At 38.5% G+C, this 26,328-nt stretch overlaps 2 protein-coding genes across 2 annotated transcripts; both read left to right on the top strand.

The window, feature by feature from the left end:
* LOC146384458 (troponin I, fast skeletal muscle-like) lies at window positions 1-21,451 on the top strand. Its single transcript, XM_084936419.1, has 12 exons — window positions 1-82; window positions 5,951-5,986; window positions 6,944-6,980; window positions 7,093-7,221; window positions 7,355-7,444; window positions 10,807-10,983; window positions 11,548-13,693; window positions 15,079-18,708; window positions 18,819-18,859; window positions 18,971-19,068; window positions 19,621-19,878; window positions 21,419-21,451. Exons 2-7 carry the CDS (start codon window positions 5,976-5,978, stop codon window positions 11,626-11,628), a joined length of 525 nt encoding a protein of 174 aa, XP_084792545.1. The 5' UTR covers window positions 1-82; window positions 5,951-5,975; the 3' UTR covers window positions 11,629-13,693; window positions 15,079-18,708; window positions 18,819-18,859; window positions 18,971-19,068; window positions 19,621-19,878; window positions 21,419-21,451.
* Window positions 19,847-25,068, top strand: LOC146384457 (troponin I, fast skeletal muscle-like). The gene is made up of 7 exons (XM_084936422.1): window positions 19,847-19,878; window positions 21,419-21,451; window positions 22,043-22,079; window positions 22,836-22,964; window positions 23,197-23,286; window positions 24,613-24,786; window positions 24,878-25,068. Exons 2-7 carry the CDS (start codon window positions 21,444-21,446, stop codon window positions 24,953-24,955), a joined length of 516 nt encoding a protein of 171 aa, XP_084792548.1. The 5' UTR covers window positions 19,847-19,878; window positions 21,419-21,443; the 3' UTR covers window positions 24,956-25,068.
* Window positions 25,069-26,328: the final 1,260 nt, after the last annotated feature.

Here is a 26,328-nt window from a genome sequence, read left to right as displayed (position 1 = left end):
TGCAATATATACCTTCTTAACACTTGGTCTGCCTGCGACTCTGTCTGTGTCTCCGTGACTCTAACAGCTCGGCCTGGTTAAAGTAAGATTTCTCTCTTTTCCTCTTTTATTTTAGTTGATCACATTTTGGTTGGTTGCAGCTGTAGATGATTTGTTTCATCTTGGGAGTGCAGATGTAAATGTCTCTGTGGAAGGTTGAAGCTTTGATCTCAGAGGAGAATATTTGATATTTGCTGTCATTGACGGGAGGATGTTGTTGGCGCCTGGCCAACTATTTAAAGATGGTGTCAGTTTGATAAGTTTGTAGTGACCATAAAAGGTTCTTGGAGGTTTTACGTCTTTTGGGAGTCACCATTATATCGAATGTTGACAGTGGAGAATTTGAGCGATTTCCTCACTCTGTAGTTAATGTTTATGCGGAGTTACATGTAATTACTTGACATATTTTTAGGATTTCAAAGTTTGAAAGAGTAGTTTTCCGTCTTGACGTGTGCTCGCTCTGCTGCATTGGCGTACGGTGATGTATGGCGTGGTGATGTGGCATGCTGAAAGATGACACCACTACAAGGCATTAACCTGAAAGTCGATCTGTTAGTGTTTATCCTCCTGTCAGCACTGAGGGAAGCGGGGGGACAGCGGAAGAAAACTGGGTCTAATCTTCAGGGACCTGACTTCACATTTTACACTTCAGTTTAATCCCTGCTTATCAAATTCAGCCTGTTTTTTTCCACACGCGTTAAAGCATTAAAGCCCAGTATGGCTTGGTTTTTGGTTCTTTTTCTGGACTTCTCTGAACAACAGATTGTGTATTTTAAATATAACTTTAAGTCATATTGTTTTTGTTGTACCCATGTCTATATTTTGTAGAAATATTATTTTTTGAGGAAAATATAATCTTCAAATGTTTTAAGAAACAGCAAAACTTCATTTTATCAACTTCATTTCAAAGCTAGCTTCACAGCGATGTCTTTATCTGGAATTTTCAGCTGTTTGGGACACTCAAATGGAAATGCATGGATGAGACTTAAAAGGAAACATAGTACCTGAAACTATGTTTGTGCAGAATAAGCCTGACCACAAAGCTAGAAAAATATTTTATTCCACATGTCGTTTGTGTTTTGGCTCGTTTTTAAAAATACTTTCCAACTTTTTTTCTTTTTTAGCCGCTGTTGAAGTCATCATTCATCTATTGATGCTCTTCTACAAGTGTTTGAGACAAGCTTCATTTAGGCTTTTTGAGCACTTTTGAGTCTTTTCTCTAACACACATGCTATTACAGCAGATTCAATTCAGGATTTTGCATTGGATGGAAATGTATCCTGTATCTTCTTGTTTTTATTTTCGTAAGAGTGAAGCAGTGTGTGTCTGAGGGCAGCGGCACGCTATTTTTGTGACATGCTCTAGTGTCTTGGCTGTCTGAGGGATGTTCTGCAGTATTGGGTTACTGTGAATCCTCCTGCTCCTTCAGAGACAATCCTGCTCATGATACTCACACACGCACACACACTCTAAAATCCAGGCCCCTACAAATATGATTTTATCTCCAGAGCAACATGCCCTCGGAGTTTTGAGTGTCTTAAAATACCCGGCGATACCCCCCTCACCGGCTTCTTATTGGCTTACAGATGACGACCATGTGTTCCTGGTCAGTTATGTGCGTTAGGATGCCTGCAGTGGTTGTCACTCGTCTTTTCTTTTAAGGCGAGCCTGCTGTCCCTCTTTTTTTTCCCCCCTGTACAATGAAGACGTCAAGAACAGCTGTGGCTCCAGAAATAGTCTTAATCCTCTCCTCCATCACATCTCCTAAACATTACAAGCAGCTCAGGCAGTGACCGTCTAACTTCTGAGGATGTCTACAAGTGTCGTGTGGCTGGTACTTGAAGGGTTGGTTTACCCGTCCACTGACATCTAACCCTGCAGATAGTTTGCATTTTGTTTGCCTGGAGTTTGGATCTATTTGCAAACTAAACAAAAACTCCAGCTGATACTATGGAAATGTCAGTAGTTTTACATGTCATGAACTTCCAAGTACCTAATGGTTGGGCTAGATGAAAATTCAGAGGCTCAACAAAGTTATTGAAGTTGTTGATAAGATGAGTGATTAGTAAGCAGGGATGTCACATTGGAAGAAAAGCTAGAATAACTGAATATATGGGCTGACAGACTGATGCCTAAGCAACTGTTTTCTAGCTATGTACCATTATCTGTGATGATAATAAAGGGAGAAGGTACATTTCCAGAAGTGAAGCTTATGCAGCATCTTAATTGACAGATTGTGTCTTAGGTATGGCTTGTAAATGGACAAAATAACCCTAAAATTTGGGGTTGTTTACAGTTCAGACAACTATCTGTATTCTCAGACAGTAAAGGCTTAAAGGTCTGGGCCTTGGGGAGTAGCATGTCAAGTATGGAGACATGGCATCGTGCTCTGCTTTTTCCACTTGACGTGTTCTGTTGGCTTTATCAGGCCCCAACCTTTAGCACCCACTGTGACATCTTACAGCCAAGTGTTAAAGTCAGCATCTCCAAGTCTGAAACCTTGGTTCTCTCCTGAAACTGCAGATATCTCCCTCTGGGGCTGAGTTGCTGTTAAGGTGTTTTAATATCTTGAGGTCTTGCTTGTAACTGATGGCAATGTAGAGTGTCCGATGGGAAGGCTGACTCATTTGGAGTTAGATGAAATGCAGGAGTTTGACAGGCTTATTATGGTGAAAAGTTTGACCTGTAAAGCTCCAACTCTCACCCATGGTTATAAGCTCTAGTTAGTGACAAATGAAAAAGAATGAGACAGCTACAAGAGCTCAGCCCTGGAACTTGGCTTGCTTTGACATCTGCTCCTTTGTGTCAAAAGGGCATCCAAATGATGTCAGATGTGGTGGTTTGGTGCCTTCCTTTGGAGGTTTTACAGACATGTCCGGCTGGGAGGAGACCCCGGGGTAGACCCTGAGCTGGGGGTATCACATGTCTCATCTATCCTGGGAATGGCTCAAGGTTGCCCAGGAGGGACCAAAAATGTTCCAGGGGAGAGGGATGTCTAGGATACCCTTGCTTAAGATGTGATATCCAACTTTGGACAAACAGAAGAAGACGTGGGTGGATGTTATAAAGCATGCTACATGATACACTTCTGGTAGGGATAATCTTTTAGAAGCAAAGGAGAAAGTAGTTGTCTTTTTATAGAGAGGTTGCTGAAGTGGAAGGATAGTCATGAACCCCTCAATGTTCTTTATATCATATGCTGGACGTTGTAAAGGTCATTATCTTATTATCATGCTAATATTAGCATGTTCTGTTAACATCACACCAAAAGTAAACGTCTGTTCAGGTTATTTTAGAGGTGTGGCGCTGGTATTATATGCTTGTTATAACACTGTGACCCTTATAACAATGTTATAACACTGGCTTTTAGTTAGTTAACATAACATTGATTTAGCATTGTAGTAATCTGTTCCAAAATCTATGCAAATTCATTTTTTATTGCATGCTACAGTGAAGTAAAATTCTGACCTGCACGTGGCGCTGAAACCACAGGCACAAGACAACAAACCAAATGTCATGGCAATCCACAGTTGTTGAAATGTTTCCCTTCGCAGTGCTGGACCTGTATCCTTTGAGCTGTGCTGCTAGAAATAGCGGCATGGTTCCTTTAAGGCATTAACACGTCCTGGGTTACAAAGTGCCGTTCCATGAAATTTCCTGGAATTAACATGATGTCTTAAGATAGAATTCACACGGTCCAAACATGAAATATGAGATAGGTGAATGTGGGTGCAGGACAGCGTCAGAGAACGGAGACATGATGTGGTTTAATACTGAAATAAAAATGTGGGTTATTGCTTTTCCTTGTTCACCCTCAATTCTTTATAAAGCAAACAGTGGACAGCTGCGGGCAGCCTGACTAAAGGAAGCGTTCCTCCACCCGTCAGCAGAAAAGCTGCATGAATTTTTCTGAGGCCACATTTGAAAGTGCTCCAAAGATTCATTCTTTGTCCGTTTGATAAAACGAGTACGCTGAAACTCTGCCTTGTTAGTGCTCCATGGAAAGATAACACAACCGTGCTATTCTTAGATCTTTGCCACTGTTGCCAATGCTGTTAATATACCAAAGAAAATGGGCGTTCATTTCTTTATTTACTCCCAAGGGAAAATGTCTTCACAGGACTCTCTGCAGTCCTGTGAAAAAAGTACATTTTTAGCAAAAAATAATTGGAAATAATAGATTTCTGTATGAGTTTATCAGTCGCTTACATTGTTGTGGAGGAATTTTGGCCCACTCTTCTTTATAGCTTTGGTTCAGTTCATTACATGCACAGCTCTCTGAATGTCCTGTCAATCAGACTGACATCTGAAAATTGGCTGCAAATTTGCAGCACCTTGATTATTTCCTCATTATCTTTGATTATTATCCTGTTGCATGATGCAGTGTAGGCCAGGTTTCAGCTGTTGGACAGATTACCTCACATTTATTTAAATTGACTTTAGAATGCTTTAGTATAAAGAGGAGTTCGTGGTCCACTCGGTGACTAAAAGGTCTCTAAATAATCAGCCCCTGAAAAATGAAAGTTGGTATGAGGTGTTTATGCTGATACACAGCGTTTGTGTATAATACTTGAATGGGAAGATGTTAATGTCATAAAAGCGGTTTGGATAGCTTTCTTTCCCTTTAATAAAAGAAATCATCATTTAAAAACTTCATGTTGTATTTGCTTGGGTTATCTTTGGCAAGTTACGCCTCAGTCTAAAAGGCTTGGAGTATAGTTGTTATCCCGTGGACATTCAGATTGGTGATCATGATAACTCGAGACCCTGGTGAGAATTAATACTTTAGGTCAGGTGTCCATAACCTCCAACATCAAAAGAGCCATTTTAGCTCCTCCTACCAAAGAACGTGAGAAAAAGAGCAGCACACGCAGGTGACAGATTTGCAGATGTAACTGGGAGAGGATACATTAAGTATTACTACATCCAGTATGAATAGTAACAGGATTACCGTTCACCCTAATTGTAACCTGTGGCTCGTGAGGGAGCCACAAGTTGCCAACCTCTACCATAGGTGCTTCTACTCATCTACCTAACTTTCTGCAGAGTTAAATCACTACAGAGCTCCAAACTTTATGTGGTCTTCAGATTAGCTCAAGAAGTGTGTAGAGAGATTCATGGAATGGGTTTCTATGACCGAGCAGCTGCATCCAAGCCTTACATGGCTAAGGTTAATGCAAAGTGCTGGAAGCAGTGGTGTGTAGTGCGCCATCACTGGACTTTAGAGCAGTAGAGATGTGATCTCCATAAGCCATGCTTCTCTGTCTGGCAATCTGATGGACTGGTCTGGATTTGGCAGTTGCCAGGACAACAGTACTTGTCTGACTGCATTGTGGCAAGTGTAAAGTTTGGTACAGGAGGGATTAGGGTGTGGGAGTGTTTTTCAGGCGTTCGGGTCAATCCCTTAGACATTTTGGACAATTTTATGCTACCAGCTTTGTGGGAACAGCTTTTGTTTCAACATGACTGCTCACCAGTGCACAAAGCAAGGTCCATAAAGAATTGGATGAGAGAGTTTGGTGTGGAAGACCTTGACTGGCCTGCACAGAGTCCTGACCTCAACCCGACAGAAGCCCTTTGGGATGAATTAGAGCAGAGTGTGAGCCAGCGTCAGTGTCTGACCTCAGAAATGTACTTGGGGAAAATGGTCAAAAATTCCCATGAACACAATCCTAAACCTTGTGGTATAAATATGAAAGATAACACCCAGACAGGTGATGGTTTAACAGGTGGTGGCTCCAGACCACTGCTCTCTCCTTATCCTTTGTGACTTATGTTTTTCTCTAGTTTTGCTTTTTATTGTGTCCCTGTCACCATTTTGCTGGCAAGGACATTAAAATGTATATATTTGTATATTTGTATCTAAATTGATTGAAATAAAAAGCATTAAGTCTTGTTATGTGTTTGTCAGGTAACCTCGGGATCGTCCAGCAAACATGGCCACTGAGTGAGTAAAAATTTTACTATTTTCTGTAAATCAAGTAAGTTTATTTTGTAACCAGCCAGTGTGCAAAGGAACAAGCGGTTCCCTCACAAGGACTGTTTGGTTTTATTTTTATTCAGTGTGTGACATTTAGCTTGCATTCATCATATCTGCACTGATTACTTTATTATTAAATTATTTATGGGTCACTAATGAGACATGCATATGTTTTCCATGATCCCTGGATGGTTCCAAAGTTTTTCATTCTTGTTTAATATTAAAAGCTCTTAGTTTTGTTTATTTCATCTTTGATTTTCATTTATTCTTTGGTACTCTGTGTAGTTCTAGTTACTGTGTATTTCTAGACTTTAATTAATCCCTGCTTTATTTCCCTCTGACTTGACATCCTCTGTCTGTCCTTTCCTTTCATTATAATTGTTTTTCATTTCCCGATTGTCCAATTTTGTATTTTAATACCTTAATCTTCTGTGTTTTGTATTCAGTTTTACTTCCACCTCCTGCCCCTTTGTCACTGGTCATCTTCAACTGCATCTTGTCACCCTCCTGTGTCTACCCTGAACAGCACTATTGTGTATAAATAGTGCTGTTTCCTGTCAGTCCCGTGTGTCTTCTCCCTCGTGATTGCCCGGCTCTTTTGGAGTTTGTTTACTGACTTTGTTGCTTTGCATTTTGTAACCTTGCAACAGTCACAATAAAGCCGCTCACTTATTTCAATGCACTGAAAATGTATAAAACTTTAAAGATTGTTTTAAAGAAATCAAAATACCTACATGTCGTTTAGGAAATTAATTTTAACAGACATTTTGCTTTGACAATGAAATATTGATGTCACATCAGTGACCCACATATATTACTATTTCCTTTGGGAATGGATTAAACCGATCTTTATGATTGCAATAAAATTGATCATCACAAATATACATTACTTCCATCAATTATAATTTGTGTTTCCGTCTGCAGGAAAAGGCTGTCTGCGAGGCGTAAGCACACCCTGAAGGTAAGATTAACTTTAACTGATAAGCATAACAGAGCAAAATACCTCACACATGCCCATCTGCTTGCCTGTGCTTCCTCTTACCTGACATGGGGTGATGATGTAATCTCCTCAGGGTTGCATGCTCGTGGTGGCAGGTAATTTGTTGGACGCTGAAGCGAATGTGAAGACCAAAGAGAGAGAGACGTTTTTGGCAGATAAATGTCCTCCTGTTGAGCTGCCGTACTCCAGGGACGAGCTGTTGGTGAGAAGAAACTGCACTGTTTCAAACAATTATGCTTTTGACACGTTTCATATTGCATTTTATTTCTTTTGTGGGTTTTTGAAATTGGAAGCATCTAAAAAAGAAAAAACTTTTATCACTATGTTGACTTTAGGAACTGTGCCAGAAGCTTCATGAGCAGATCACCATCAGTGAAGATGAGAGATACGGCATAGAGTTCAAACTGAACATGGTGCTGAATGAGGTGAGACACTTTTCATTGCACCAGGTTGGCCTTTTGTCTTTATTTGCACCGAGTAGAGATACTGTATCTGTATATGTCTTTAACCAAACTGCAACAAGCATAGGAAGCTATATTTTAATATCAATCAAATGAATTCTTAAACTAAACAAAAGAATCAAATATTTGATATGATACGACATAGAACAACGAGAGCCATTGCTGCCCTCCAGGTGGACTTAAAGGAACACAATTGGAATGAGGTTTTTGCAAATGAAGATTCAAATAGTGCATATGATGCATTCTTATCAACTGTAATTTCACTATATGAAAAACATTGTCCTTTAATGAAAATCACTAGAAAGCATCACGGATCAAATAAGCCATGGATCACAAAGGGGATAGACGATGCAGAAAAATAATCTATATAAGAGATTCATAAAACAGAGGACAAAAGATGCTGAAATAAAGTACAAGTTATATAAAAATAGATTAGTAAATATTATAAGAACAAGTAAGAAAGAATATTACCACAAATTATTGGAGCAAAGTAGAAGTAACACACAAGAAACATGGAGGATATTAAATAGTATAATCAAAAAGGGCTCAAAAATAAGAATTATCCAGATTATTTTAAAAAAGATAAAGATATTGTGCTTGATAAAACTAAAGACATTGCAAATGAATTTAATGATTTCTTTGTAAATGTTGGCTTTAATTTAGCAAAAGAAATTCCAGAGTCAAGAAATAATAAAGACCTAAATAAACATATTACTCAGAATGTGTCCTCCATGTTTATTGGTGCTGTAACTCATAGAGAAATAATTAACATTGTGAAGACATTTAAAAATAAAAAGTCCACTGACTGTTTTGGTATTGACATGATTTTAGTTAAAAGTATTATAGAATATATAGTGCAACCTCTCGCATACATTTGTAATCTGTCCTTTCAAACTGGTGTATTTCCCCCACAAATGAAAATAGCAAAAGTTATTCCAATCCATAAAAACGGAGAGAGATGTCAGTTTACCAAATATAGGCCAATATCACTACTCCCACAGTTCTCAAAAATTTTAGAAAAGTTATTTGTTAATAGACTTGATAAATATATTGAGAAGCATAATCTCCTAAGTGATAACCCATATGGCTTTAGAGTGAAAAGGTCCACTTCGATGGCAGTGATGGAACTTGTAGAAGGGATATCTAATGCTATAGATAATAAGGAATATACTGTTGGTGTTTTTATAGACTTAAAAAAGGCGTTTGATACAATTGATCATTCTATATTAACGAATAAACTAGAGAGATATGGCATAAGAGGCATAGCATACAAGTGGATGAAAAGTTACCTGGATGACAGATATCAATATGTCGAATTCAATAATGTAAAATCTAATCAGTTGAAGGTAACTTGTGGTGTTCCTCAGGGCTCTGTGCTGGGCCCTAAATTATTTATATTATATATAAATGACATATGTAGTGTTTCCAAACTGTTAAAATGTGTATTGTTTGCTGATGATACCACTCTGTATTGCTCAGGTAAAAACCTAGAACAGCTTCTGACTACAGCGGAAAAGGAGTTAAATATATTAAAAAACTGGTTTGATGTAAATAAGTTATCATTAAATATAAAGAAAACAAAATTGATTATTTTTGGCACTAGACAAATGAAAAATGTATCTAAAATCAGGGTTAATGGAATTGAAATTGAAAGAGTGTACGAAAATAAATTTCTTGGAGTGATAATTGATGATAAGCTGAGCTGGAAGTCTCATATAAACCATGTGAAAACAAAAATGTCAAAAACCATCGATATTCTCTACAAAACAAAGCATGTCCTGAACAAAAAATCATTATACACACTTTATTGTACTCTGTTGCTTCCATATATGACTTACTGTCTGGAGATATGGGGTAATGCATATAAAACGAACACTCTTCCTATTTTCAAGTTGCAAAAAAGAGCTATAAGAATTATAAACCAATCAAACTATATAGAACCAACTAACATTTTGTTTATTAACCTGAATACCCTGAAATTTTATGATTTAGTTGAATATAAAATGGCACAGATAATGTATAAAGCACAAAATAACTTACTTTGCCGCAGTACTCAGAAGCTGTTCAAAGTCAGAGAGAGTCAATATGACTTAAGGGGAACAGATTTCTTTAAAAAAAACAAGATAAGGACAAATATAAAGCAGAGATGTGTTTCTGTTAGAGGAGTTAACCTGTGGAATAGTTATGACAGTGATTTAAAAAGGTGTAGTTCATTTTCCTTGTTTAAAAATAGAGTATTAGAAAAATATATATATCAAGAATGAAAAGAGCAAAAAAACCCCCCAAAAAACAACTCTTGATTCTTTTGCTTTGATGTAGTTACTTATCTAAGGTGGAAAGTTTTGTTTTGGGTTTTTTTTGTTTGTTTGTTTGTTTGTTTTGTTTTTGCTTTGTTTTATTATTTGCTTCGAGCCCTGTGTACAGGAGCTGCATGCAAAAAGATCTTTTGTTAAAAGGGTTGGCGTAATAAGCAAATGCTTCAGCCAATACCTTTTGATTAGCCTTGTCTCATGCTTTCTTGCTTTGTGGTAGATCTTTGTTCTGTCTTCACTGAGATATTTGAATGCTAATCAATAAAATCAAATCAAAATCAAATCAAATCAAATCAATTCTTGTATTTTCTCCTGAGCACCTTAAAACAAATAAAGACCAAAAAAGTATTCTGAACCAGTATCACATACCTGACTTCGAGTTTTTTTTAACCTTTTCAGTCATTTTCAGTTGCTGTTCGGTTATTTTCATGTTAGAAGCTTCCCCATCTTTTGGATTTTGGTCTGACACTAAGGAAAAAGTACATTACAAAACTGCTTACTTCAAATATAATATTATGCAGTCACATTTGCTTGTACATGCATGCTGGCTCTGCAGTCCATCTGGGTGGCACTGCTCTGTGTACACAGGCCAGAAACATGCACATGTAGTCGTCACCTTTTAGGGCTCCTCCCTGTGTCCTCTGCCCGTTACTCCTCAAAGGAGCAGATACTGATCTTGCTGCTAGGCTGATGCTTGTCAGGCTTTCATTGAGTAACTGACCATTTTCTGACTTCTCCTCCACACTCTTGAGACTTTGATGGATGACACAACAAACCTTCTTGTGAGGTCTGCAGTTGCCGTGAATCGTATAGCAACATTAACTGGAAATATTTCACATCCTCATTCCTTCCTGTAGCTTTTCTCTCAGCATTTTAATTACCCAACAACACTGTTTTAAAGCTAGCGGTACTTGGTGATGAATTCAGCACCAAACACCCTGCATGTCACTGCTGTTTGCTTCATGATTGATTATTTAATCTGTCAGGTCAGTAATCCTCAGAATCCTCCTTCAGGTCAGGGACCTCAATATCAAGATTGTGGATTTGAGAGGAAAGTTCAAGAGACCCCGGCTGAAGAAAGTGCGCATGTCTGCTGACGCCATGCTCAAAGCTCTGTTGGGCTCCAAACACACTGTCAACATGGACCTGAGGGCCAATCTGAAGCAGGTCAAGAAGGAGGTGAAAGAGGAGGTGAGCAGCTACCTGGTTCATTTGGTCCTCACTCAATAAAATCACAGATACCTGTGAGGTCTAAGTCCTTATCAGCGATGAGAAGTAACTCCACAGACAGTGTGTGCCTACTTTACCCACTGGTTGAAGCTAGAGCATTAGTATTTTTGCTATCTTCGTGCTGTTGTTACTTTTAGCCCATATTTAGGCTAAAGGATTGAGTGCCAGCACAGTCAAATTAGAATTACACTCAGCGAAACAGGATCACAGAGTTCCTCACTGGGCTCTACAGCACAGCAGGTCTTAATTAACAATACTAAGACCTACAATACTAAGGTGTCCACAGGGAGGCATCTACAGTAGCTCCACATGTGGCTCTGGAGCTGCAGATTTGAGACCCCTGGTTTAGGAGGTAGAGTTTCTTCTCAACATCGAGGAGGACTTAATCCTCAGAAACTGTAACAATCCATTTTCTGGCCACTAGGGGGCAGAAAAACCATCAAAACAAATAGTTTTTTTCTTGATTAGCAGCCTTTTTGCATCTGATTTCAGTCTGGACTAACAGAGCATCGTCTGTGTTTGCAGGACAAGCAGCTGCGTGATGTGGGAGACTGGCGTAAGAACATTGAAGACAAGTCTGATAGGAAGAAGATGTTTGATAGCTAAATGCGAGGGTGACTTTCAGGACAGAAATCGGGTTTACTGTCTTTGTTAACTGAAGGGTTTTAATCCAAAGTGATGCATTTCTAATTCATTTTACTTGATCTGTAGATCCTGATTTTAGTAAACATCATCTAAAGGCATATGTTTGGTGGAAGATTATGGTGCTTACTAAGCTTCTGTTTTGGTACAGTATGTGATAAATGGCCTTTACTTTAATTCAAAGCTTGTGTTAAGGTGCAGTGAAATGTAGGGAATCTGTGATATGCACTGATGCCAGTGAAGCATGGTTGTAGTTTTTGGATATCTCACTTTGATTTATACTCGTCACTAAGCTTCCTTCATGCTTTAGCCTGTATTGAAACTGTACTGTGATATATTTGTACTGTGTTACAGTTAGTATGTGTCAGATAAATCAATTCTACTTTTTTCTCCTTTTGCTTTTACTAATGTGCCTACGATGTACGTTTCCTGAAACTCTAGTTAGTGTCTGAGGTTAAAATCCAAATGCAATGGACGCATATTTTGCAAATAAATCATGACCCATATTCTAACTGGCCCAGCATGAATAAATGAAACACTACAACATGCTCTTTACACACATTCATTTGGTCAATCCTTCACTTCTCCCTTGTTTGATGTAGATTGTAGAACGTCTAGTCAAGTGTTTCGTGCCACTTAGCTGTCCAAGAACCATTAGATCTCTGACATGACCTGTTACCATAAACTGTAAATATCAAAAGATGGACAGACACCATTACATCACTTAGTGGTTTGTAAAGTCTTGTTGGGAAGCTGGTTGTCAGTCTGATAACTGACACTGACGTGGCCAATGAGCATATTCTGGACAATTATCTTTTCTGTCTCTTATAATGAGATAATTTATAAAATGGACCTAAAGTTTCATTCATTATAACCTAAAACTAGTCTGGAAACTTGTCAGACCCACAAGTTACATCTCTTATTCTGTCTGCCAACATGTTAGTGTGAGGACACAAATTTCCTGTAATACACTTTCATTTATTAATTAATTTCATCCATTTATTATTTTGCCTAGTTGCTTTGTGAATGTAACAGTTGATTGTTGTCTGCAAGTGCAAATATTTGAAGACCCCCCCGCCTCACATGTAGCTTCCATGTTAAGCGCCTTAAACAGGTTGCGAACCCCCTCCAGACCTTTGCTAATGAGACTGTGGGCTCAGTTGCTCATGTTTAAAGTAACATTATGCTCTTTATGAAAGTTATGGACCCTGCCAGTGGACAGCAGTATAAAAATGGTTATGGTTTCTTAATCGCATCCCTCAGTTGTGACGTCTGGTTTTAAAAAGATAGGAGGGCGAGCCATCAAAAACTGGACTTTGGGAGCCGGTTTGTAACATTACGATGTCTTTATCCATAGTTCTTATAGAGCCTGTGGGAAATAACTGATTTGAGAAGGCTTGCATTTGCCTGGCAGCCTATAATGGATCAAATAAGGCACAAGGCCAGTGTAGAGGAATAATTGTGCTTCCTACGTTGAAGAACTGTAACAGTACTAAATCACTTCATGTTTCTAAAACAAAATGTGTTTGCTGTCACATTAACTAGAAAAGCTTCATCTTGTTCCCAGTTTTCCTGAGTTTGTAAAACACTGGAGGTTAATTTTATTTAACTATTTTATTGTACTAAGATACTAACTGAGCTATTTTTTACCTGTACACTTTAAAAATTATAGTAATGTGATGTTTTATAAAAAGTTGCCTAATTTGAATTTATGGAAGAAACAACACTGAATTATGATGCTTAAAGCCGTTGGCTTGCTTGTGGAAAAGGCTGAAATAGTAGTAATATTTAGAAAGTGAGTAATAACTGCATATATTTAATTAGCTGACTTCCAAAACCTGAATCCTAAATGTTTTTGTCATAAATGAAGAAGTCTGGCTTATTTTCCACAGAGCAGAAAAGGTGAGCGTTTAAATCACATTTTACTATTTTTAGATTTTAAGCTTTTTTCCCCCAAATCACTTGATTTTCTTTCCTTTCTTTGCAGATTCGATCACTTAGATGTGACACAGCATGCTTTTCCGCAAAGGTACGCTGAAGTCAAAAATATCCATAAATTTAAAAGTCTTCATGTAGTTTGATGGTAGTAAAATAAAAAATTAAAAGGTTATTCATGCAGATGCCACTGGGAGTACTGGTTTCAACTTTCAGCTGAAACCTGGAGGTGCAGGTGGTCCCAGTCCTGTACAGACGCGTGTGGCATTTTGTTAAATCGTTACCAGATTTCACACCTTAAATCCATCCTCTCATGTCTGTCACTCCTGGCAGCAGGAAGCAAAACACTGTGATACTTACAGTATGAGCACAGAGCAGAAGCCCCCGTGTATGAAAACTGCAATAATTTTACTCCTTCGATGGAGCAATTAGGAAAAAGACAGAAAGAAAGAAAGCTTCAGAGTCACTAGTTCATTGAAAAATGCTTGATTCACTCCCTCCAGAAAGCTTTTATTTAGACATAACTAATAATGCATTGGACTCCTTGTTATTTTAGCCATATTCTCAGTCTTTCACATTATTGTGGGGAAAGTTTGGCCCACTGGTCTTTACAGTGTAAAAAGGTAGACAAACATAAATCCCCCTCTGTGTGAATAGTTGATATGCTGTGTTTGGTTTTCTCCAAATGCGCTGCTGTGCTTTGTGACCAAGCATCTCCACTTTGGTCCTGTTTTGCTCCAGAAGTCTTGAGTCTTTTTCGAGAGAAGAGGCTTCCTCCCAGCAACCTTTCCAAACAAGCCATAAACTTTGACATTTAACATGTTAACTGAGGCCTGCAGAGACTGAGCTGGACCTCTAGGGTTTTTTTTTTTCACAGTTTCTGACCTTGGGGTGAATTTGCTGGCATGTCCACTCCTGACATGATTGTGTTACTGTGTTAACACACACCTGAAAGCTCCACACCTGCAAACTGCCAAACTTCTGCTTTTGCAGAGGTGCAGATAGTTGGTGATGATCAGTTAATCAAGTGCATTTAACTAACAGCACCTGGCTGATAAGTACTCTCTTATTTCCTAATGAAGGAGTAAGGGTGGATTTAGTTTTTCACAGGACTAAAAAGAATCCTGTGGAAAATTTCTATTTCACACCACTGTGTAGGTTTCTCCTGTCGTTTTGTTTCACGGGTACACTTGGAGATTGGATTTTATTAATCCACTTTTCTCCTCCACTTGACACGTCAACAATGTCTTGTGCATTTGGCATCTCACTGCTCAGTGTTACCGCAGGTTATATTTGACCTCTGCTGACGGCTGCATCATATCCTCAGATAACAGCTGCCTCTCCACTTAGATTCACACCAGCCAGAATTAGAAATGAGAGAACAGACAAGGAGAGGAGCGTTTACAGTCTCCTCCATGCTGACCTGCAGTAACCCATAGAAAAGTGCTGCTCACAGTACATCCTTCTTCTCACCTTCAGGAAGGGAACCATAATCTCTGTCATACTCAGAGGCCTGAACATGAATAAGTGTCTTCAGGACTTAGAGGTAAGAGATGGATGAGAATCTGAGGGCTTGTTTTAACATAACAGACACTGTCTTGATGAAAGATTGTCATCCATGTTCAGCGTTGGTAGAATCCAATGGAGATGATATGGATTGTATGCATGTATATATTGTAACAAGAGGGGAATAACAGCTATTAATTGTAGTGTCATTAAAAACCAAGGTTCAGTAGTGTCCAATGCTAATTTATGGGAGGCTGCAGTCTGTGATCACTCTGTATGTAAAAGATGGATGTAGCCAACATGAAGTCCAACTCTACCCCAAAGATGACTGAAAGCTGCCGTGGTTCGATCCATGATTAAAACGCAGGAATGTAAGTTTTGTCCATCTTTAAAATGCCTCTCTTGAGGCACTAGTGTTGCAAAAGACAACATTCATCTGTTTCTGCAAATTTCCATATAATTTAAGCACTTATTGGCATTTCATGTGTCTTTTTAAATATGAGAATAAGAATCAAGTAAAAAGTTTACCTGTGCCAGTTTCTCCACAGGTTTAGAATGAGCGTCGATATTGTCATTAATGTGAAATACTATATGTCATCCTTGTTTTGGACTGGCCCACTCTGTGTGCATTGGGAAGATTATAAAATATGTCCACTAGATGGCCGATGAATACTGAGTTGAAACACTGCATGCACTAATCACGCATCTGCATTGCTCGTGGTACATCTGTGGAGCGTAATGCAGTCCAACCTGCAGGTTTGAGTTCCAGTCCAACGCAGCAGCAGCCGATCCCACCGATTAGCTCTTCCTCTCTGAATCAAACGTGTTAATTAGTGAAATCAGCTGCTCTCAATGTCACATACTTCAGCTCCTCCAAAAATTACTGTGACAAGCCGTGGTGCTAAAGTGTTACTTTGCACTTATCAGGTGGCAATTTTAAATTACAGTCGAAAGTGAGAAATGCACCTCGGTGCGTTGTAGCCAGAGCATCTTGCACACTGTTGGGTGACCACATGCCCATGACCGTATACCCAGAAAGCTCATTTACCTTTAGGATTGTGTGGTTTTATCAGTGAGGTGGAGTTGTTTTTACCTCCCAGTGTTGGCAAGTTTTTGGCAGCACTTGTACTGTACTTTGTGTCCAGTCCTTTATCCAGCCAGCACGGACCGACATGTCCAATCTGAAGGGACAGAAAGGAGGTTTAAAAGGAGGTCAAGCTGGGGGTGAGTGAGTTGAAGGAAAATGACACCAGACCAAACACACCTGCTGAGCGAGTTTTCCGGTCCAGCCTAAGCATTGGGCTTGTCTCCTTATAGGGGCGTGAGCAGAATGCTGGCATCATTAATCGCTCCAGTCCATCTCTCTCATCACTGCCACAAGAAGTATAAACCAAGCATCACCTGCCTGAGCCTGAAAGTCTAAAGTTATTCTAAAGAAAGAAACTGATTTAAAAAAGCATTTTTATCACCAACGTAGTGATTTATTTTTTATTTTTTGGTTTGGTTTTTCTTCCCATTGGGACGAGGCTTTTTAGTGTGCAGCTAACACACTGCAGTTATATGCTGAAGAGGATGACCTGGCATCTGGCTTTGGCTTATGTGTATTAATAAAAAAAATTTTGGTATATATCTCATGAAAAATTGTTACATCTGTTTTGCCCAATCAGTGATTTAGTAAATCTAACTTGTAAAATTGAAGTAGAAACAAACAAAGAGTAATAAACTGTTCACACTTTCCAAATGTTATCGCTGTCAGCAGTTTTCTCTGGTTGCGAGATGCCTTTAGATAGATGCATGGTATTTTAACACTGGGAAAGCCTTAACGACAGGCAGTAAATCTAACTGCAAACCATCCCTGCAGGAGGCCACATGAACACAGATGGTGGATGACTCCGAGCAAACTACTACAAGCATCAGGAGCATGTATCAAACTGCGTGCAAACATAAACATATAGTTATTAATACTTTCACATAGTGAGGAAAGGCAGCACGCTTCACTTGAGTTTCTAAAGTCACACCGGAGGTATGGAGCGTTCCTGAAGCTCGAGTTGTAGGTCGTGTGTTTTCATAGAAAATACCTACTGGTCTCTGTGACGGGACCGTAAACCTGAGCCCAAACGTTGCCCCTTAATGCTGCATTCCCAGCATGACTCTTCATCATCTGTGCATCACTCAGACCCGTCAGCACCTTCGTCCTCAGCCGTCAGCTTATAAGACTATAGTGTGATCTGCTGAACGCTTTTGGCTCTGCAGACTCTTTTACATTCGTTCGTGGGCCTGAGGTGAAAATTTAACAAACAAAGCAATTCAGGTTTTTTTATGCTTTTATTTGATTTCCTAAAAGGCTCTTTGTAGAATTTGGTCAGTCTCACAGCTCCACTACATTTTTGAGCATTAGTTACTAAATATATTGTTAATTTACAATATTTATTAAAACTCTAAAACTACAATCAGTGAATGCTGTATTGTTTTTTTCTTTACATATATGTCTGTACATGTGACCTAAAGTACAAGTTTCATTTACCACTGCATGATTCCAACTGCTCCTAAACCAAAACAAAGTAGTGATTAAGTACTGAGATTTAACCAGGCTAAACAAGAGAGGTGCATGCTGGCTGTGGAAGCAAGTAAAAATGGGCAAATCTCAGCATGGAGCGCTGTGTGCTGGACAAGTGGAGGACAGAAGAAGTTAGACCGAGAAAACTATCTACTGCCGATGAACAGCACTGGAAAATCATGTCCTTAAGAAACAGGAAAAAATACATACATGGCAAAGACCTGACACAGTAACTGAGACAGTCATCTGGCCTTTTAGTTTTTTAACTGCTCATCAAAGCAGCAGGAGCATCCTGACAGCACAGAGCAGAAGGCAGAAACATCCAACGAAGAGCCTTGAATGTCCTTCTAGAAGTCTGGAGAATATTCCTGAAGACAACTTAAAGAAATGACAGAAAGCTGAAATAAATAAATAAACAGAATAAATTATATTCAACCAACTTTATGGTCTTCAGATAAGAGGGGAAAAAGAAAGGGAAAAGCACAAACTGTCTAAAATATCAGTTTCTAGGTCAAAAAAGAGAGCCATCTAAGAATGCACCAAAGCACTGAGACTGAAGAATGATTTGTTTGCTATGTCCCACCAGCATCTTTTATAATGTCTCCAGTGATGGTGAAAATGCTCAGCTTGAAGCTTCCCATCCTGTCAGCTGTGTCCATCGTTTGTAAATGGTCAAAAATAGCAAAGGTAAAATGCTTTGATGCGATTTTATGTCATCCAAGAAAAAAAACAACCTCCATCTCAATCTAAGACACGTAACTTGATCCACATGGCCCTTCTGCAGCCAGAGAAAGATCTGGAAGGCTTTCTGAAGGCAGAGCCATAGCTCAGATAAGAGGTCCAATATGAAACAGTAAGCAGGCCAGCAAGTCATTAATGTGGTATTTATAGTCTGCAGAAATGTGAGCTTGTTAAGCACTTTGTTTGGAGCAATGTTTAAAAGTTATATCAAAGTTTTCCTGTTTGTTTGATTATTTGAAGCTGTGGAAGCCACCTCCGCTCGGTCCAGCGCTCTTCATTCATCGCAGCGTTCAGTTTGATCGCCGGTATAATCCCAGATCAGCTTTTCACAACTTTTTCAAGTCATGTGTTCAAGTTAAATTATCCATTAGAAACTTCGTTTTTAGACTAAAAACACATCCCCTCTGGCTTTTAGGAATTGGTTTCATGTGATCCATCTTCAGAAGTTACATGAAGGTAAGCTCAAACAAGAGATATCATCCCACATTAGCAATGTTTGCATCTTTATTTTGGTCCATTGAGGATTAAATTGAATTGTTTATTTTGTGTCATTACCGGGAAAACCAGGCTTTAGCCCCGTCCTGCGTTCAGACGAGTCAGGCAGCTGTGGAGATGAAGGTGACAACATGGAGATGCTGGGATTTAAGTTCATGCCAGCTTCAAAGGTTGTGTGCTTTGTGAGAAATGTTCCTTCTAATTAGTGATAAAATGCTCATGTTTCCAAAGTTGGCACACTCAGGTTTGACACTTTAGGACTCCAGAAGACAAAGTGACTTCTTGACTATCACATAGATATAGATACAGTTACATTTTGATATAAATTACTCACAAGAATGAATTCAATGCATTTTTAGACCTTTCTCCTTGAATCCTGAGAGGTTTGACACATTTAAGCAATCATGTTGGACCTGTAAATCTTTAAAGGAACAAAATGAAACCAAGGGCTGTTGACTGCTTAATAATTTGTAGTGATGTAAAAAAGAGAATAATCACCCTTTAATCAATGACTCAAACGTGAAAACCAGCCTGAAAAGTTTGTTTTGTCACAACTTCTTAGCAACTTTTTGGATTTGAGCATCTTCAGTTCAATAACAAACCAAACATGTACTGTCCCTCTATTTCCAGCAGTCCCATGATCACCCAGTGAAATATTTGGACTCTGATAGTTTCATATCAAATGTGAATCATCATCATCCTTCTCTTCCTCCCTTTTATAGCATCCTGGTGGCACCCAGCAAAGTCCTAAAATGAAATCAGGCTCCTCCTCAATAAACCCTGATTTATGGGGTGAAGTTGGAAGGGGTTGATGATATTTCAGGATCTTGCTGGCCGATTGGTCTGAGGATTCTGCATTTCCATAAACAGGAGCACCATATCCATATCTGATACCTCGTATATATACACCCCTGGGATGATTTCTTCCCACTGCCACTGGCCACTGCTGCCCTCCTCCTGGACTTTCTGTCTCGTCGTAGGTGAGACCAGTTTCCCTATCTTCCTCCTCCTCCTCCTCCTCTCTCTGCATGTCTGTACAGAGCTGTTAAACGGATATGAAACCACTGCTGTGTGGAATCTTTTGGGGGAAAGCGCTAAGGTGATGAAAGTCCTGACCTCTGGGGTTTGTTAATAACTGAAGGGAAACATGAACCAGGGCAATCTGAGCGTTGTGTGTTTGAGCAGTGCTGCAGAGACTGAATGATGCTCTCATTTGATTTTCACTTTCTATGAAGATTTCTACATTTTGGGAACATTTGGCAGTTTTGAAATATTTTGATAAAATTTAGATGTATGAACGCAATCTGCAGAAGTCATTCTTTATTTAGTTACTTCATTAGGTTTATTTTTTTAGATGTTTAATTTCTTTTAGAAAGCAAAAACAAAGCTGGGATATTTCTACTGATTTCAAGGTTAGTTTAAGAGTTTTCTGTTGCTGAAATTACTGGAAAGCATTTTATGGAACGAGTTTACTTTTCTTTCCTAAAATAATCAGAACAGTTGTTACTGCGATGCGTCTTACAGATTTATGTTTGGGAATATCTGTTCTTTTTCTGTATGTTTCTCTGTAAAAACAATTTATGAAGCATTAAAAGTAAAATCAAAGTACATTTTATTGTATTTTGTTGTTTGACTGAGTTTTAAAGATCAGGATCTTTGCATGTGGAGCTATAGACGGGACAAAAATACAAAAACTCATGGAGTTACTTTTCATGGCTAAGTTTTTCCTTTATACTTGACTTGAAAGTTTTTTAAACCTGAGCTCTGTGTCTGGGTGTCCCTACATGTCCTGAAGGAAGGAAGGAAAAAACATGGAAAAAATGAGGTGTTATGATGGATATTAGTTTCCTTTTTGACTGTTTAGGGAATTTGTGCTCCACTGTTAAACATTTCTCAAGCTGTGAAGTCACTCTGCTATAAGCATCACAAAATGTAATTATTTGTTACATTTTTTTTCTTTAAGTATATTGATTGGTAAAGCATGGAGCTGATTCTGAGTGTTTTACGGTTTGATTTGTGGACTGCACAAATATAAAAGTTCTTCTTTTTGTTTTACAGTTTTAGAAGTTTTATAGCCTAAAACTATAAACCTTCTTGCCTTAAATTAGCTTCTTTGTGTCATATTTCAGCTGGAAAACTAAACCTGCGCGTTATTCTCATTAAATATATCTTCTGAAACTTGACTCTGGGACCGGCTGCCTTGTTGAGACGGGTTTGTTTTTGGGGTGTGTTTACCCGCTGGTGTTGGCCGCGAAGCTGCTGCCGCAGCACATTCTGTTGGAAAGATTCTTCTCTGAGAAAGGAATTGAAGTGTTAACTCCCCAAGGATATTTAGTTATGAACCCCTCTAAAGGAGCTTATCGCAGGCGTCAGTGGCCACATTTGACCCCAACCCCAAAGTTAGCTCTGTCATCACTCAGCTGCTCATCAACTGGCTGAATAGATCACATTTCATACAAATAAGGTGTCTCATATGTTTCCATCCTGATGAGTTTTTCTTCTGTTTCTTTCTCCAAACAGATTGTGAAGAACAGAAACCGTAAACATGTCTGAGTAAGTGCTGTCTCTTCATCATATATCAGTGATTTTAGTGGAGCAAGTATTTTACTGGACTTCACTGGATCAAATGAAAATGCTGAGTTAAGACTTAAAGTTAAGAACATAAGATTACTATGGATCTTACGTAGGAAGTAAACGTTAATAGAGGAAAAGAAGGAAGGAGAGGGCAAAAGAAGAAAAAGGAGGATGGAAAAAATGGAAAGGAAGGCAAAAATTGACAAAAAAGAAGGAAAAACAGAAAAAAGGAGTATTTAGAAAAAAGGGAGGAATTTAAAAAGAAGAAATAACAAAAGCAGAAAAGAGAACAAAATGAGGAGAGAATGAAAAGGAAAATACAGGAAAGAGCAGAAAGAAGGAAATAAATAAAGGAGAAAATTAGAGGAATTACTAAAACAGGGAAAAGGAATGAGGAAAGGTCAAACAGACTAAAGAAAGAAAATGATCAGAAATGAAAGTGCAAAGAAGAAAATTAGGAGGGAAAACTTTAAAAACTTCATGTCATTTTCTTTCTAGCTGTGTTTGTACAGCTGTTTGAATTACTGCTGTTACAGTTGTGACAGAGACTGTTGTGTTCACTCCTCACAGAAAAAAGATGACTTCAAGCCGCAGGCATCATCTGAAGGTATGTCGTCTGCAGTCTTTCTGAGCTTTGAACTGTTTTATTACTTTAAAAAGAAAGTTGGCATGTTCTCTGTATCGACTGTAAATAAAAGATGGATGTTGATACTGTAACGTCAACCACATTAAGCAAATGGGGTTACCTAATGCTTATGTGTAGTTATTTATGAGTTAGAAAGATAATATGACAATGCAGCTGAAAAGTAATCTTTCTTTATTGTCACAGCAAGTTGTAGATCAGTCCTTTGTGCGCTCCCCAACTCAGCTCAGATCAGCTGGTGGGGTTTCTGGTCTTCCAAGCACCTGTTGTCAACATTTAATTACACAGCGCCCTCTGGTGGACAGACTATGCAACATCGTTTGCATAGTTTTTTGTGTCCTGTCTCTTTGTTTTTTTGTTTTTTGTTTTTCATTTATCTGTCATTATACATACATACATACTCACATACTGGCAAATATAGGCCAATATATCAGGAACCCAACCCTACTTTATTATCTTTCTACATACGATTGACGAAATGACAAAATTGACAAAATGAACTTCGTGCTATATTCCAAGTGTTAAAAGTAACAGATAAACCATAAACCCAACAGCAAAGTGTTTTCTGAGGTCACAGGTCAACTGACTCAAAGACTAGTTTCCCATAGACCTCTATACAGCCAAAAGTGTTTCTGCTGAACATTTTAAAGTATTCAGGTTTCACTTTCGCGCTCAACGGTTCATTACTACTGACTTGTTGACTTTTTTTTTGTCCTGCAGAGTTTGATGCTGCAGATCGCGGCGAACTGGATTGAAAAGGAGAAACAGGAAATTGTAGCCTCTAAGCAGACCTACATGTCACAGAATTGCCCCCCTCCTGCCCTGAGTGGAGACCAGGCAACTCTCATGGTGAGAGTCAAAGCTCAACTGAAAGCTGCTGAATGGAAATCATTCTGAATATCCTTCTTTATTTTCCCTTTATCATTATTTCATGCAAACGATGGTTCTTTTATTTGAGGATTTCGGAATTCTTGTCAGCTCTTATTTATAATATTCATTTAGTGAGGATATTTTTAACTATAATATCCTCACTAAAGATGAGTCCTAAGTAACAAAACATTGGATGTGTCTGTTCACTCAGGAAACCTGCAAAAAGTTGCACGCCCTCATCGACAAAATTGATGAAGAGAGGTATGACCTGGAGATCAAAGTGGGCAAGGCTGATAAAGAGGTACACTTCCACCTGCTGTGCAGAACAGACTGACAGCTTTTCACATCCACAGAATGTGTTAATCTTGAAATCACTCAGTGTGATATAGTTGTAAACAAAACAGGAAGGCAGGTTGTTCTTTCACCTTCTTTCTTGCACAAGATTTGCACAAGAGTTAAAGCATCAAGTACAAAGGTTCACTGTAATAATCAGGTTGGTAAGATTGGAGTGGGGCTACTGTACTAAAAGCCTATTTGAAGCTGAGTCAAGACAATTTTAGTTTTTATCTGTTCAGCTGCAGCTGTTTAATGTTCTGGGAGTCAATAGAGACGACATATAAAGAACAAATTGAACTCTGTGCTTGATCTACATACAAATTTGATATAATTTCAACAAATATAAATAGATGTCCCATATTAGTATCATAAATTGTTGCACATGAGAATCCATATTTCTTTCCATATTTCAAGGGTCTTTCAGAAATCATGTTATTTTCCTTAGAATTGACTGATCTGTGGTTATTTCATACCTATTAGTCTCAAATCTAGAACATTACCTCTTACAGAGCAGGTTAGATCTGCGGTGTAAGTTACCATGGTGATGTTCCCCAGGAAGAAGTGAAAGTAATACTGAGCACCAAGGTTAAATCCTGAAGTTATCTGGATGAGCACAAATCCTTTCTCTTTGTGCATGATGTCTGCTTTATTCTTTATTCTTGATATTTCCTGACACGTCCATTTTATGAGCGAAGCAGCGTTTGAGAGATAATTTTTTCTCATTAATACTGATTATTGATTAGACTGTTTTATTTTAACATTTAAATATGGATAATAAAGTAACAACAAAATAGATTGTATACTTAATTTCCAGCAAATTTTGTCATTTATCGTCACACCCAGGAATTTAATTTCACTCTATCTTAACATTTTATTTAAGTATCTAAATTTGATTTATTTTATACATAATACTTTGAATTGTCTGTTTTTCAAATTTAGTGATAATTAATTTATGTTAAGCTTTTTTTAATCAAGTTGATCAGGTTCAAAAGTTGTTGCAAATTCTTCACAGAGCCGGAGATATTTGTGTAATCAGCAAATTAAAATAAATCAATAAATAAATCAGACATTCTGGAAATATCATTGTCTGAGTAGCAGTAGCAGTTTAGTTTTCATAAGCAGAGCCCATCCTGCACTGCTAATGTGATAAACTCACATTACAGATAAAACACCCATGTAGGGTGCATGCAAAATGTAAAGCGTTTTCAGCGTTTCGCCGCTGGTTCTAAATGCGTCCGCACTGCTCTGCTTTCGACTTGGTTTCACCTTTGAACTGCTTGGTCGCTCGTAGATCGATGACCTGAAAATCAAAGTGGTCGACCTGGCTGGAGTGAAGAAGCCCGCTCTGAAGAAAGTGCGCATGTCCGCCGATGCCATGCTGAAAGCTCTGCTGGGCTCCAAACACACAGTAAACATGGACCTCAGGGCCAACCTGAAGCAGGTCAAGAAGGAGGTGAAAGAGGAGGTGAGTGTTTGCATTTAATATTTTAATTTAAGATTCATTTAGGAGGCTAGAAAGTCTTGACTGTCTCTGACTGTCACTGTTTTTCCTGCAGCCTGCAGAGGCGGTGGGCGACTGGCGTAAGAACATTGAGGACAAGGCTGACAGGAAGAAGATGTTTGAGGCCTGCTAAAGAACTGCTCGCTGCTCTTGCAGCTGTTCTGGGATGTTAGCACTTTTTATGGAATTTCTGGCATTGCTCATTGAATTGAAAAACCCCTTTTCTCATTAAATTTGTAAGTTTCAGCCTGCTTTGTTATTGTACATTTGTATAACTTTATAAATTTCAAAGGGCAAAAGCTGCTTAAACTTTTTTCATTAGTGTAACTTCCTGTTTCCATCTGTACTGATGTTCACTTTTAGCACCTTCCTGCTCCTAGACTTTTTGTAATAAATGTATTTAATTTCCTACCCCTGCTGTCGTTGGATGTTTTGTCTTTGACTCAGTGATGCACAACACTGCAAACTGAGTGCCCAGCGCACTGTTTTCAAACTTTACAGTGCTGAGCTCGTCTTTCTGTGTTTTTGTTCATGATTAAAGCAAATGTTGATTTGGAACAGAAACCAAAGTACATTTTTTTCTGCAATGACGACATGTTGAAGTGGAAGTTTTACATAAAAAAAGTTAAAAAATTGAAAACAAAAACTTGCAGCTGATTGTTAACGAGTTCTGTTTGAAGGTGCTCTTTGTAGTGCTGTGCATGTCAGTGAGGGACAAGACACAATATCCATGTTTTTCCTACGGCATCATTAGTGTAGCAGTGATGTCGACTTGCAATTGGAAAAGCCATTTATCAATATATAGAAGGGGTTATAGTGTGTTCAGGGAGCTGTGAAAAGTGAATGTAATCTTTTCCCTTTGTAATTCATACTTCACAGTATTTAGAAAATACAGGCCCCTCCCCCTTATAGACTGTATATAAAGATGGACAGTGAATCTACGCTGGGTGGATTAGGGCCCTTCTATGTTCAAAGGAATAACCTAGAATCCCACACTTTGCAATATTGAATTGATTTTATCAGACCACAGTTGTTAAAAACAGCATACGCAAACTGTAGTGAATGCTACAGTTTCTGATGTACAAAAGCAAAAATGTCTGTGTTAGCAGGAAAGCTAACATTTACCAGAAGCAAGACAACTCCAGGATTGAGAAGCAGTTTCTCAATGAATCAGATAAACTGACCTGACAGTTGTCTCCTGATGTTGGGTAGATTCCCATTAAGCCAGACAGCCTTCAGTGGGTAAATGTGATATACTTCCAGTTAGCTAAACTTTAAACTGAAGAAGGCTTGTGACAATATAATGATTTTATATTTTTATGGCAAGAAAGTACATCTTTATTGCCATAAGAAATGGCAGGCAGTGCTATCTGTGGTCTAGTAAGACTGATGCATCTTTGCAAAGTTTGGTTATTTGATAAGAAAACTTTTATTTTTGTAAAGTTTTTTTTCTTTTAACAGCCACATTTTTACTTAAATCAGATCCTTTCTTCTCAAAATTACAAT

Source organism: Perissodus microlepis, chromosome 7 (genome assembly GCF_051167445.1).
Source record: "Perissodus microlepis isolate ML-2025 ecotype Zambia chromosome 7, ASM5116744v1, whole genome shotgun sequence".
NCBI lineage: Eukaryota > Metazoa > Chordata > Actinopteri > Cichliformes > Cichlidae > Perissodus > Perissodus microlepis.
The sequence above is the reverse complement of the archived record's forward strand: the minus strand, read 5'-3'. Positions and strand labels throughout refer to the sequence as shown.

Bases quoted from the DNA above. Each gene is read 5' to 3' on its own strand.
- LOC146384458 (XM_084936419.1), top strand. The intron at 7,222-7,354 runs GTGAGAAGAAAC...TGTTGACTTTAG, and splicing joins ACTCCAGGGACGAGCTGTTG to GAACTGTGCCAGAAGCTTCA. The intron at 7,445-10,806 runs GTGAGACACTTT...ATCCTCCTTCAG, and splicing joins TGAACATGGTGCTGAATGAG to GTCAGGGACCTCAATATCAA.
- LOC146384457 (XM_084936422.1), top strand. The intron at 22,965-23,196 runs GTGAGAGTCAAA...CTGTTCACTCAG, and splicing joins GAGACCAGGCAACTCTCATG to GAAACCTGCAAAAAGTTGCA. The intron at 24,787-24,877 runs GTGAGTGTTTGC...TTTTTCCTGCAG, and splicing joins AGAAGGAGGTGAAAGAGGAG to CCTGCAGAGGCGGTGGGCGA.